The sequence below is a fragment of the Giraffa tippelskirchi genome, chromosome 13, assembly GCF_054371585.1.
Source record: "Giraffa tippelskirchi isolate mGirTip1 chromosome 13, T2T-mGirTip1v1.2.pri, whole genome shotgun sequence".
Taxonomy (NCBI): Eukaryota; Metazoa; Chordata; class Mammalia; order Artiodactyla; family Giraffidae; genus Giraffa; species Giraffa tippelskirchi.
This window is the reverse complement of record NC_137287.1, coordinates 24,262,780-24,275,312: the sequence shown is the minus strand read 5'-3', so window position 1 is coordinate 24,275,312 and position 12,533 is coordinate 24,262,780. Positions and strand designations below refer to the sequence as shown.

At 41.8% G+C, this 12,533-nt stretch overlaps 1 protein-coding gene across 7 annotated transcripts in view; it reads left to right on the top strand.

The window, feature by feature from the left end:
* Positions 1–12,533, top strand: part of IQCK (IQ motif containing K) — a 141,617-nt gene that overhangs the window by 36,488 nt on the left and 92,596 nt on the right. For 6 of the 7 annotated variants that reach the window (XM_081560814.1, XM_081560811.1, XM_081560810.1 and 3 more), the window contains exon 5: positions 12,461–12,513. The exons of the other annotated variant lie outside the window; for it this stretch is intronic. In XM_081560814.1, the coding sequence (XP_081416940.1) occupies positions 12,461–12,513 (53 nt within the window). The remainder of the gene's footprint in view (positions 1–12,460; positions 12,514–12,533) is intronic. 7 annotated transcript variants of the gene reach the window in all.

The window sequence follows — 12,533 nt, the reverse complement described above, 5'->3', positions numbered from 1 at the left end:
GATCTCTTCATTCTTCAAGCTTGGCTAGGAGTTGCTTTTGTTTCTAAAGATCAAAGTTACCCTCAAAAGACGAGACTTTAAAAACAAAGTCGACAGACTCTGACCTGAGGGTGACCCCATGGTTGTCCTCAAAATAAAGGCTGTGGCTTTGTGACAGAATTTTCCTTCTTTGCTCTAAAACTTTGTCCTCTTGCCTGAAAGCATGGTTCTGTGCCAGGCGGCTGTGGTAGCAGTCTTGACTGGTTGCTTGATAGGGAGAACATTATCACTTGACCATAAATTTTCATATACTTATTGACCATAAGTATATCATTTTTTATACTCTGGCATCAGTTAACTTTTTGTTACATAACAAACTACCTCAAAAGCTAGTGTCTTGAAACAACAGTTTATTTAGCTCATTGTTTTGCAAGTCAGCGATTTGGACTGGGCTCAGCTGGGAGGTTCTTCTGTCTTTGGCTGGGTTTGTTCATTTGTCTGTGCTCAGCTACCAGGCAGGCTGGATGTTGGCTGGTCTAGAATGGCCTCAGCTGGGATGGATCATCTCTGTCCCACTTGGTTTCTTATCCTCCATCAGATTAACCCTGGATTGCTCACATGGCAGCCTGGTAGGGTTGCTCACATGGCAGCCTGGCAGGGTTGCAAGAATTTGAGTCACAGTCCTCAAGATCTTGAATCTGAGGCCTGGATTTGGCACAGTGTCACTCTTGCTGTGTCACATTGGCCAAAGCAAGGCATGAAAAGCAGCCCAGATTCAGGAGTGAGAAAATTGAGTCCATCTCTTGGTGGGAAGACATATATACAGGGAGACATGGGAATGGTGGCCTTTTTTGCAATTTACCTTTTACACTATATTAGAAATAAAATGCGTTTGGCAGCAGATGGCAGATTTGGCTTCTGACTCTAGCCTAGTGTCTTAAACTTCCTCCTCTCCTCATCTGTAAACCACAGGCAGGATGACTGAGGGGATGACATGAGGTAATAGGTGAAGAATTTAGCTCTAGAGTCCAGCTGGGTTCAAATTCTTATACTTCCATTTACTCTTTTTTTAAAATATATTTTTAGAATGCAATACTTTATTTATTTTTTATTTATTATTGTTGGTTGCAGTAGCCTTCATTGCTGTGCAAGTTTTCTCGAGTTGAAGTGAGCAGAGGATGCTCTTCATTTTGGTGCTCGAGCTTCTCATTGTAGTGGCTTCTCGTTGTGGAGCACAGCCTCTAGGCACGTGGGCTTTGGTAGTTGCAGCATGTGGGCTTAGTAACTGTGGGGCATGGGCTTAGTTCCTCCTTGGCATGTGGTATCTTCCTGGACCGGGGATCGAACCCATGTCCCCTACGTTGGGAGGCAGATTCTTATCCACTGCACCACCAGGGAAGTCCCTGTTCCGTTTACTCTTAAATGATTTTGAGTACAGTATTAAGCCTTTCTGTGCCTCCATTTCCTAATCTGTAAAGTGGGAATAAAAATAAAAAAAAAAACTTAATAATATGTACTTGTTGTGAGGATAAATGAGTTAAGTAAAATTTAAAAGGGTGTCTGGCACTTAGAAGGCATTCATTATGTGTTAACTGTTGTTGACACTATTAACATTATCTTGGAAAACAGCAAGTCTATAAAAGGAATGTCATTCTCCATGGCCCCTTCAGGATCACCAACTGTTGCTTTTGAATGAATGGAGTAGTACCCTTGTTACTACTTTCTGGATACTACACATGGCAAAGGAGGGACTTCCTCATCCTTAAAATACCAGTACCTTAAAGAAATGATATTTATATGTAAAAATCTAAACATAACTCTTAGAAATTATGGTGGGCTCAGAACCTGACAGTGCAATATAAAGAGACTTCCAAGAATTAAAGAGATGCTAGAATCACAGTTAGTGAGAAAGAAAGAAAGAGAGAAAGGAAGAAGGGAAGGGAAAGGAAGGAAGGAAGACAACCATCAAGTATCCCAGACTTCTCTTGAGAACTTATGTCTTAAAGAACTGAAGCCATTAGGATTCAGTTACTTAGTTTTTCACAAGAACATATCTTAAAATAAGTCGTTGACTCTCTTGATTTTATAGAGAGCTGCATTTTTGCTGCCACTTTTTAGGAACAGAAAACCCAAGTCATAAACTAGTCTTAGACTTAAAAGATGTTTAAACTGTTAGTCCCTTAGAATAAATGGGTTATTCAGGAAATAGAAGAGGTGAAACAGAGCTTTTTTGTTTGTTTGTTTTAGTTGTAATAATAAGTACTTAATAATATGAACTTGTTGTGAGGATAAATGAGTTAGTCAGCCTAATTAACTAATCGCACAGCATGTGAGATCTTAATTCCCAGACCAGGGATCGAAGCCACGCCCCCTGGAGTGGAAGCACAGAGTCTTAACCACTGGACCACCAGGCAAGTCCCAAAACAGAGGTCTCCTGAAGTCAAACATCTGTGTCAGAAACCAAGTACGATGAATTTTTCCATGCATCCATGTGAAAGAGTATTTACCTATAACTGATAATGTTCTGAAGCACGGGGCTGAAAACTACAGCCCTTGGGGTCCACCCTCTGTTTGTGTAAGTGAACTTTGATTGGAACACATTCTCACCCATTGCTTTCCATACTCTATGGCCAAATTTGTACTATGGTGGCAAAGCTGAAGAGTATAACACAAGGCTAAAATATTTACTATCTGACTCTTTCAGAAAAAGTTTGCTGACCTCTGTTCTGAAATCCTGGAACTAATCAGATTTCTTTTTTTTTTTTTTATGTAATAGCTGCTGTTGTCACATGGAAGGCAGTCTACAGGAAGCTTAGCATAGAGTTTAGGGCCACGCTCACCTGAATTTAGGACCCAACTCTACCTCCTCCCAGATATGTGGCCTTGGACCTTGCTAGCATTGCAGCCTTGTAACCTCAACCTTCCCAAGCCTCAGTTTCTCCCCTTGTAAAGTGGAAATAATGATAACAGTAATTGCTTCATATAGGGAATTTATGAGAATTATAAAGACAATGCATTTAAGCATTTAGCCCAGTAACTGGTATAGCTATAGTGAAAAGTAGCAATAAAATAAGAACAAAATTAAATTGGGGAAAAGTTTCTAGACCTGTAATGGAGGACTGAGGGCAGTGTGTAAGGAAGAGGTGGGCCAAATCAGGCCACGTGGGGCTTGTATGGTGGAAGATTAGGCTGAGAAAGGTGGGTGCTCTGGCAGGACAGGGTGCTGAATCACCCTCTGGACCCCTAGAGAGATTCCTTATTCTGTGAGCCTCAGTTTTCTTATCTGTTAAATGGGAGGGTGACGATCATAGTGCCCACCTCCCCATGGCAGTTGGAGGATTGCGTGAGATGATGTAGGTACCGCATTTAGCACATAAAGGGTTAGCTGTTGTTACTAAGAATTGTGCTTGAAGGAGGAATTCAGAAGAGAGGCAGATGTCAGCAAGTGAAAAGCCAGAGAGAGGAGAGTTGGGTCCAGGTGGATGATGAAAGAAAAAATAAATCCAGTTTCAGGCAGGAATAGTGAGACCAGGACAGACATACCATCAGAGCCTCGCTGGAAGCTTCCTTTTGCACAGGCCCTGACACACCTTCTCCATCTTCTCTGAGCAGAGGGCATATCTTGAAGAGACTATTCCAGACCCTTTGGTCTCTTGGAGATATGACTGTGAAGCTAGGTTTGCAAATAATTTTGGTACTAAGACAGGAGTTTTCATGGGAGCAGAGTTTTCATGAAGACCTGCCTGTTCCTCACGGAGTCTCTGTTGACCTTGAACTTCCTGATCCTCCACTTAATAGTGATAACTGCCTTCCCTGGTTCCTCTGGGCTGCCACAGTCTCTGTGAGTAAGAAGGAGAAAGGTTTTAAGGCAGGAGATCAACTGGGCAATTGTTAAGATAGATCTTCAGCAGTCTCTTTAGACAGATTAATAGGCTATAACACCAGTCCTGTTCTCTCCTGAAGTGGGTTGTATTCTGCTGGAGCAAATTAAGTTTGAGACATGTAAATATCATTATAAAGATTAGACATTACTGTTGATGATGTTCTTAACTGATCCCCTGACATTCAGCCATGCCTTTGGATTAGCATAATTGGAACATGAGAGGTCAGAACTTAATTAGAGCTTAATTGGACTGCTATATTAAACATAACTGGCTTAGTGGCTGTGTTGTAAACTACACTTGGAAATTCTTTCCAATGCTTCTCTAAGTATATTTTGGGTACTCAGAATAAAGTTAATGTTTTTTTCAGTTCAGTTCAGTTCAGTCGCTCAGTCGTGTCCGACTCTTTACAGCCCCATGGACTACAGCACACCAGGCGTCCCTGTCCTCACCAACTCCCAGAGCTCATTCAAACTCATGTCCATCGAGTCGGTGATGCCATCCAACCATCTCATCCTCTGTCCCCTTCTCCTCCTGCCTTCGATATTTCCCAGCATCAGGGTCTTTTCCAATGAGTCAGTTCTTTGCATCAGGTGGCCAAAGTATTGGAGTTTCAGCTTCAGCACCAGTCCTTCCAGTGAATATTCAGGAATGATCTCCTCCAGGATTGACTGGTTTGATCTCCTTGCAGTCTAAGGGACTCTCAAGAGTCTTCTCCAACACCACAGTTCAAAAGCATCAATTCTCTGGCACCCAGCTCTCTTTATGGTCCAACTCTCACATCCATACATAACTACTGGAAAAACCATAGTGGAAAAAACATAATGATTTTTACTGTAAGCAATTTTTGATATGAGGTTTTCTGTTAGCAGTAAAAAGTAGTATGAACTCAAGAGTTTATTTCAGCTGGACGTGTGAAGAATGCAAATCTAATATTCCCGTATTTGCTGAGACTGAGCAAGAACAACGAAAGCTCCCTGAGGTAGCTCATGCAAGTGAAACAAAGCCCCCATCCAAACTGACTTAGGTAGAAAAGGATTTCTTTTGTTGTTCATTTATATAGACAAGAGGCCCATGGGGAGACGTTCCTTTACAACTTGATCTGGGGTCCCAGTGAGGTCTTCCTGACTTAGTTCCCCCTCCATCTCTTGATTCTGTTTCCTCTGGCTTCGCTCAATCCTCAAACCTTCCCTTTCCTTGTGGCGCCAGCCCACGTTTCATAAGGTTTGAGGGTAGCAGGAGAAGAGAAAGTCTCTCCCAGAGTTTCTCTCATCACACTGGCTCAGGTCAATGACCTAGTTTGGAATCAGCCCTTAGAACTAGGGGGATTCAGTGGGATATTAGGCAAATGGAAGGAGACTTATCCAAGGCACACAGCTTTAGAGTTGAGAAGGGTAGGAACTCGGGGCCCTGTTAGACAAAGAAAGCAGAAGGGATAGTGGGCAGCTATCTTAGCTATGGTCCATTATGTTGTAACTAGCAGGAAAGTGGCTTAAATAATAAAGGGGATTTATTGGCTCAGGAAATTAGAAGCTAGAAGTTTCTGAGATGAAGGAAGGCTTCAGGATTGGATTGATTCAGGTGCTCAATGATGTAATCGAAAACTTGGTTCTCTTCTTGGTCCTCCTCTGTCTCTCTGCTTGGTCTTTTAGAGTCAGTTTTATAAATAAGTTGGCTTCTGTGAATATAGTAGCACAGCAATGGCCACTGGCCTAGGTTTTGCCTCAGCCAGAAGGAGAGAACGCTCAAATTCTTTCAGAAAAGCAAACAAAATGGTTTCCCAGGAGCCCCAACACATCTCTTATCACTATGGAATTGATTACATGCCCATCCTGAGTCAGTGAATCCCTTCGGACAGGATAAATGTGGACCTCACTAGTTTAGGTGCAGGTGGCAGGTGAGGTGGGATTACCTGTACCGCTTTATCAGGGTTCATACCTGGAGCTGGAGAGGGGTTCATCCTGTATACTCACTGCAGTCACCGCTCACCTTGGGAAGGGAGGGTGGGTTGCTGGACATTGAATTCATAACCACAGTGGGGCTGTGGCCTACTCATTTCTTCATCTCAAGGATTTAGCGTGGGGCCTAGAACATAGTGTTAGTGTTAGTAGCTCAGTCGTGTCTGACTCTTTATGACCCTTGGATTGTAGCCCACCAGGCTCCTATGTCTGTGGAATTCTTCAGGCAAGAATATTGGAGTGGGTTGCCATTCCCTTCTCCAGGGGATCTTCCTGACCCAGGGATTGAACCCTGGTCTTCCACATTGCAGGCAGACTTTTTACCATCTGAGCCACCAGGGAAGCACATAGTAGGACCTCACTAAATATTTACTGAACAGGGCCGAACTGGAACAGCATACCTTGCTTAATTTGGAAAGAAATCGGGAGTTTAATACATGAATAAAATGATGGCTGAAAATAAATCTTATCTCAGCTTTAAATACAGATTACATGCAGAGTCTGGATAGAGGTGATAAGACTTTCCGCCTCTTTCCCCATCCTATGCCACACAACGTAAGATTTTCCCTTTTGGCTTTTGGTTGCTCATCAAATTCCATTACGGTGAAGAGAATTGTAAACAATCGTTGGTATCAGGAAACTATTTCTAACTCCTGATAAGTCCTCTGATGATCTCATGACATTAAAATTTGTTACTATGAATAATTCAGTAAAACAAAACCTTTTTTTTTTCTTTTTATATTCCTTGCTTATGTAGTAGTCATTTATTCTAGTATTTTTTAAAAATAAAATACCTGAATATCTTTTTAAAAGTGCAAGGACTCTGGTCACTGAAGGAAGAAACTCCATTTCCTGGCCTTGACTAATAAGGGAAATTAGACATACCATTAGCTTTTGTTTGAAAACATTTCTAAGCAGTGGAAAAAATAGATTCTTGCAGGAAAGGTGTGGTAGAATTATTTTCGTGTTCCTAAATTTTAAAATCTAAAACACTTTTAGAAATGATCATGTGGCCTGTGCTGGAAGTCTTGGTTAATATTTTGTGTTACAAGTACATAATTTTAACTTCTTTTGAGAAGTATTAATTTTTGCTAATGAAATTCTAATACGATGGGAGAAATAAAGAATCCCTGTTTGAAGTTTGCTGTGATAAGCATTTTGGCAGCTGGTTATAGTTCATGTGTGTGCATTTCTAGGATTATAGTTATTGTTCAGTTTTGTCGTATTTGGAGAGGGTCTCAGATATTTGGAAGTTTCCTGTGGAGAATATCTATGTGAGACATTCTAAGTGGGTACCATGCCCACAGCCTTAACTGCAGCCCCTTGCCCCTACTTTGTCCGCATCCCCATCACTCCGGCCACAAATGAATGAGCCAGGAACAAGTGTCAGGCCCTTTGGGAAGCCACTCAGGGATGGCAAGTGGTGTTGAAATGGCCTGGCGTTGCACTGCCCAACAGGGATGGCCCATCCTGGGTGGTGTCTAACCGGTCCAATCAGATTCTCCAGTCTGGGGAGTGAGGATGTCAGACAAAGAGAGAAAGGGCAGCTCACAGTGTGGGTAGAAGGAGAGAGATACCAGAGAAGAGGAGAAAGCTTGAAAATCCATAAGTCAGCAGACCCTGAAGCAGAGAAAGGAGAAAGACCCACCTAGGAGAGAGCAGCAGAAAAAGCAGCAGCAAGTTGAAAAAGAAGCCACAGTCAAAAAGGAACTCTTGAGAGTCCCTTGGACAGTAAGGAGTTCAAACCTGTCAATCCTAAAGGAAATCAACCCTGAATATTCACTGGAAGAACTGATGCTGAAACTGAAGCTCCGATACTTTGGCCACCTGATGCGAAGAGCCGACTCATTGGAAAAGACCCAGATGTTGGGAAAGATTGAAGGCAGGAGGAGGAGGGGACGACAGAGGATGAGATGGTTGGATGGCATCATCAACTCAAAAGACATGAGTTTGAGCAAACTCTGGGAGACAATGAAGGACAGGGAAGCCTGGTGTGCTGCAGTCCATGGGGTCGAAAAGAGTCAGACAAGACCGAGTGACTGAACAACAACTCCCTTAGGGGATCTGGACATCACTGCTTTGGTCAGTGGAATGAACGCATATGTCATTTCAAACTTGCTTTAAGGGTTAAAACATAGTTCATCATATTTGTTCCATTTGCCATGACAATCAGCAACATCTCAGAGAAAGGCTGCTGTCAGCCTGAAGCCCGTAGCAAAGACCACATGAGCAGAGAGCCACAGCTGGTGGAAATGTCCGTTGTTCATGTAACACAAGTGAGAAATCATCAGTGTTACAAGCTTCTCAGACTTGAGGGGTGTTTATTACAGCCTAAACTGACTTTTTTTTTAAAGCCTAGGACTTCCCTGGTGGCACAGTAGATAAGAATCCACCTGCCAATGCAGAGGACTTGGGTTCTATCCTTGGTCCGGCAAGATTCCACATACAGAGGAGCAACTAAGCTCATGTGCCACAGCTACTGAGCCCACACTCTAGGGCCCACAAGCTGCAACAAGAGAATCCACCATAATGAGAAGCCTGTGCACCCCAACGAAGAGTAGCCCCCACTCACAGCAACTAGGGAAAGCCCTCCCAGAGCAATGAAAACTCAGCAAGCCAAAAATAAATAAATAAATAAAAATTACAGAAGAAATATAAATATCTAAAATAAATAAATAAAATAGGTTTTCTTTTCTTTTTTTTTTAACCAAGCCAAGTAACCAAAGTAACCCAAGCATCTTTCTCTCTCTTGCAAACCCAAAGAGCCTCAACACAATGCTACAGCCAGCTATGCTTCACTAACCTCACAGCCTATTCTTTTGACCTTGGTGGAGTGAAGTTGCATTCATTACTGGAAGAGAGTCAGTGACTTTCTAATGCGAGTTGTTCCTCGTCCCTGTCTTCAGTCCTCTAGTAAAAACTGGTACAAAATCCTGTATGATTTCTGCCTTTTTCTCTTTGGGGTTTGAGTCTTTTATGACTTGTTCTCCTCCTCCATTGCCCCTCCCCTCAATTTTGTTACAAACATTTTTCCAGCAGGTAGAAGAATTGGAAGAATTTCAGAGTAAACACCCGGGTGTTTACCACTTAGATTTCATGGTTACCACTTTGCTTTGTGTTTCATCACTATCTGTGCACCAGTCCATCAACTCATCCCATTTTCCATCCATCTTATTTTCTTGGATGTACAACAAAGTAACTCGCAGGTTCATGATGGCATGATGATGTCTTATCCCTTGACACTTAGTCTTTTTCCTTTTAATTCTAGACTTTTTTTAAAAGTTGTTTTTTAACTTTGTATAAGGTTCCCTTAACTGATCACCCTGCTTTGCCCAAACCTGAACATTTTTTACCCTTTAACAATCATGAACTCCGTGCATTTGTCTACATTACATTAACCCTGAGTCCCCATATTTTCTTAATCTCACTCTTTAATTTTTCTCTCTATTACGTCCTCTCTTATCTCTTCACTCACCACAACTTTTCATTTGCTTTCCCTTCTCCCTTTCAGCTCCCCGAAGATAATTTTTAAACTAAACAACAGCTGAACAATATCCCCACTGTTTCATGTGTCTGAGTATGCACAGCACGTCCACACTTGCCCAGGACAGAAGGAAAACACAATTTCTTCCATTTTATTTCTTTGCATCAAAATGATTAAATCTGTCTGCATGACCTTCATACATCAGGCCATTTGGCTATTTTAAAAGTCTTTTTAATTGAGTAAGTCAAGCTGCATTCCCTTCATAGAAAGAATCTTTACCACCAAACGGTATACTAAATGCCAAGGGAACAATGTATCTTTTGTAGGGAGAGAGGGAGGGACGCTGCCATCCTACAATTGCTGGATTGTTTAAATTATTAGATGGCAATTCATGCTAGATACATATTTGCATTGTTGTACAAGTATTTTCTTATTTTGGTGAAAGATGGCTTTTCAAAGGGAATCCTACTCTTGCAGTACAAACTTAGAAGACCTCATTACATGGTCTAGTGCATTTAATTTTATTATTGTGGCCAGCAGTGTTTCAATTTTTTAATAAAAGTCTATCAGCAGTGAGGTAAAAGACTGCAGACAATCTCCAGTAACTCAGGCACCTCTATATTTTATTTACTAACAGCTGTAGTAAAGATTTCAGTGAAAAATTTTAAGTAACACTTTCCTTTTTGGTGGGAATCAATTACACAGCAATCTTTTAAACCTCATCTAAGCTTATAAAGCTAATTTGGCTATTTCAAAGTAGGGGGGGGAGAAAAACAGAAGAAAAATATTTTTCCTAATAAATAAACTATTAGAAGAAGAAAGTGAAGAGGAACTGTTCAGAATTTATTAGCAATGCCTACTTATAAATGTCAGAATTCTTGTACAGTTTTTTCTTGCTTTGTGGCTTGAGTTGAATGGGGAATGCATTCATTCACTTACTCACCAGTCATTGATCACCTGCTCTGTGCCAGACACTCAGTTAAGCACTGGGAAGATAAAGAAGACACATGCCCTGTGCTCAGAGAGTTTATAGTTTGGTACAGGAGTTGGGCATGTGGGCTAGCAGTTATGTTACAGTTACATCTGAGGTGCTATAACAGAGCGGCACATAGAACCAGTGGTGGCAGGGAGAGGAGAGCTTACTCTAAGTTGAATAGGGTAAGAATGCTCAGAAAGACTTCCAGGAGGCATCTTGAAAGACAAATGGAGTTAGCCAATGGGAGAAGAAAGGAATTAGTTAAGAAATTAGTTAAAACTCTTTCTGTTGGAAGCTATAAACAAAACAAACTGGCTGAGTAAGAAAGGGGGAGTATATTGGCTTATGAAAGGCTTCAGGCATAGTTGGATCAAGGGTCTGGTACAATGTCATTAGGAATCTGCCATTGGTGGTCTATTCTTCTTCCTTACTAATAAAACCCCAAATTTGTTCACTCTCATTAGACTTGTTGTGCCCTTCAGGAGTAGCAGGGCTTAACTAATTTTATTTGTACTGATCCAATTTCGAAACAAGGTCACGTTCTGAAGTGTTGGAGGTTCGGACTTCAATATATGAACATGGGGCAGAGGGTGGGGGAGGAGACACAGTTCAACTCATTACCCCCTGCCCTTCTCTCTTTCCCCTCTGGGATTTCTTGCTGGTATCTCCAATAACTGGACCCAAAAAAGAGTAAACAAGCCTGGTTGATACGAACCGTAAAATCAGCTTCATAAGGCACAGAGTGAGGTGGAGAAGGGTATACCTGGGAAGGGAAAAGAGAGAATTTCCATCAGAGCCTGTCTTGCCTTCACTCTTGGAAAGGATCTTTTCACCTGGTAACTAACAATTGGGTCTTAGCCCTTGCTATTTAAAGGAGAAGCAAATGGGCCTTCTATCTCCCAGTTTCCATAATAATCTTCTAAAAGGGATTAAGTAGTTCTCTTTGGGTTATAGGACATTTTAAATGGGACTAGGAGGCAGGGCAAGCCATGCTCTTCTACCCCGTATCTGTCCTATGAGCCTTCAGCCCTGTTACTCCAGGATATTTTTTCCCTTGTGGCTTGTTAGGTACCTATCACCTAGGAACCACATTGAGCTGCATGTTATGAAAAATCAAGAACAGTGGCAATAATCCAAATGAAGTTGATTTTTCTTTACATATCAAGATATCCAGAGTAGGTCAGCTGCAAGCTGGTACACTGACTTAAGGAAGTCATCAGAGGCCCAGGTTCTTTCTAATCTCCTGTTTTTGGCCTCTTGGCTTGTAAGTGCTGCTTTGCTTCCAGCCCCACATCTGTGTTCCAGATGGAAAGAAGCAGAAGGAAACTTGAAGGAAGGGAGCAGCAGAAACTGGGAAAGTAACATTGTCTCAGAAATCTATGGGGCATGTCAATATCTATCTCAAGTAGCAGAACTACGTCTTATGGATGTCCCTTGCTACATGCTGTTGTTGTTCTGTTATCTGACTCTGTGACCCCATGAACTGCAGCAGGCCAGACTTCCCTGTCCTTCACTATCTCCCTGAGTTTGCTGAAACTCATGTTCATTGAGTCAGTGATGCCATCCAGTCCTCTCATCCTCTGTCGCCCCTTTCTCCTCTTGCCCTCAATCTTTTCCAGCATCAGGGTCTTTTCCAATGAGTCAGCTCTTCACATCAGGTGGCCAAAGTATTGGAGCTTCATGGGAGGCTGGGAAATGTAGTTTTCCCCCTGGACTGATTGTTATTAGGCTTCTGGTAATAGGGATAAAGTGGAGAGGGGCTACTGGGTGGGCAGCAAGGCAGGGTCAATGCACTGGTCAGTGGCACCCGGACCTGATGTACTGACTTCTGAGGGTTTGAGTGGAATGGGGAAAGCAATAAATATATTTACTCCAAGACAATGTCTAGACTTAAATAAATCCTTCTGAGGAAAGTCCAAAATACATGTAATAAGGCTCCTACTATGTGCCTTGTATTTTATTAGTTCCTGCTAATATAGTCAGAAAAGATGCTTACCCCAAGATGACTGGAGAAATGTCATCAGTATTCTTTACTTTGCCTGAGTTTCTTGATGTACTTATAAGTCTCATCAAGGACTTATGCATATTTCATCTAACACAAGCAATAAATTAACCCCTATTCCTTTGTCCTACTTAAATATGTAGGCAAAGAATATAATTTAATTCTCTCTTCTCTCTTTAGAGGAAAAGAACCAAATTCATTGCCTGTGATTTTCTGACTGAATGGTTATACAAGTAAGTTTTTTGGTCTTTGA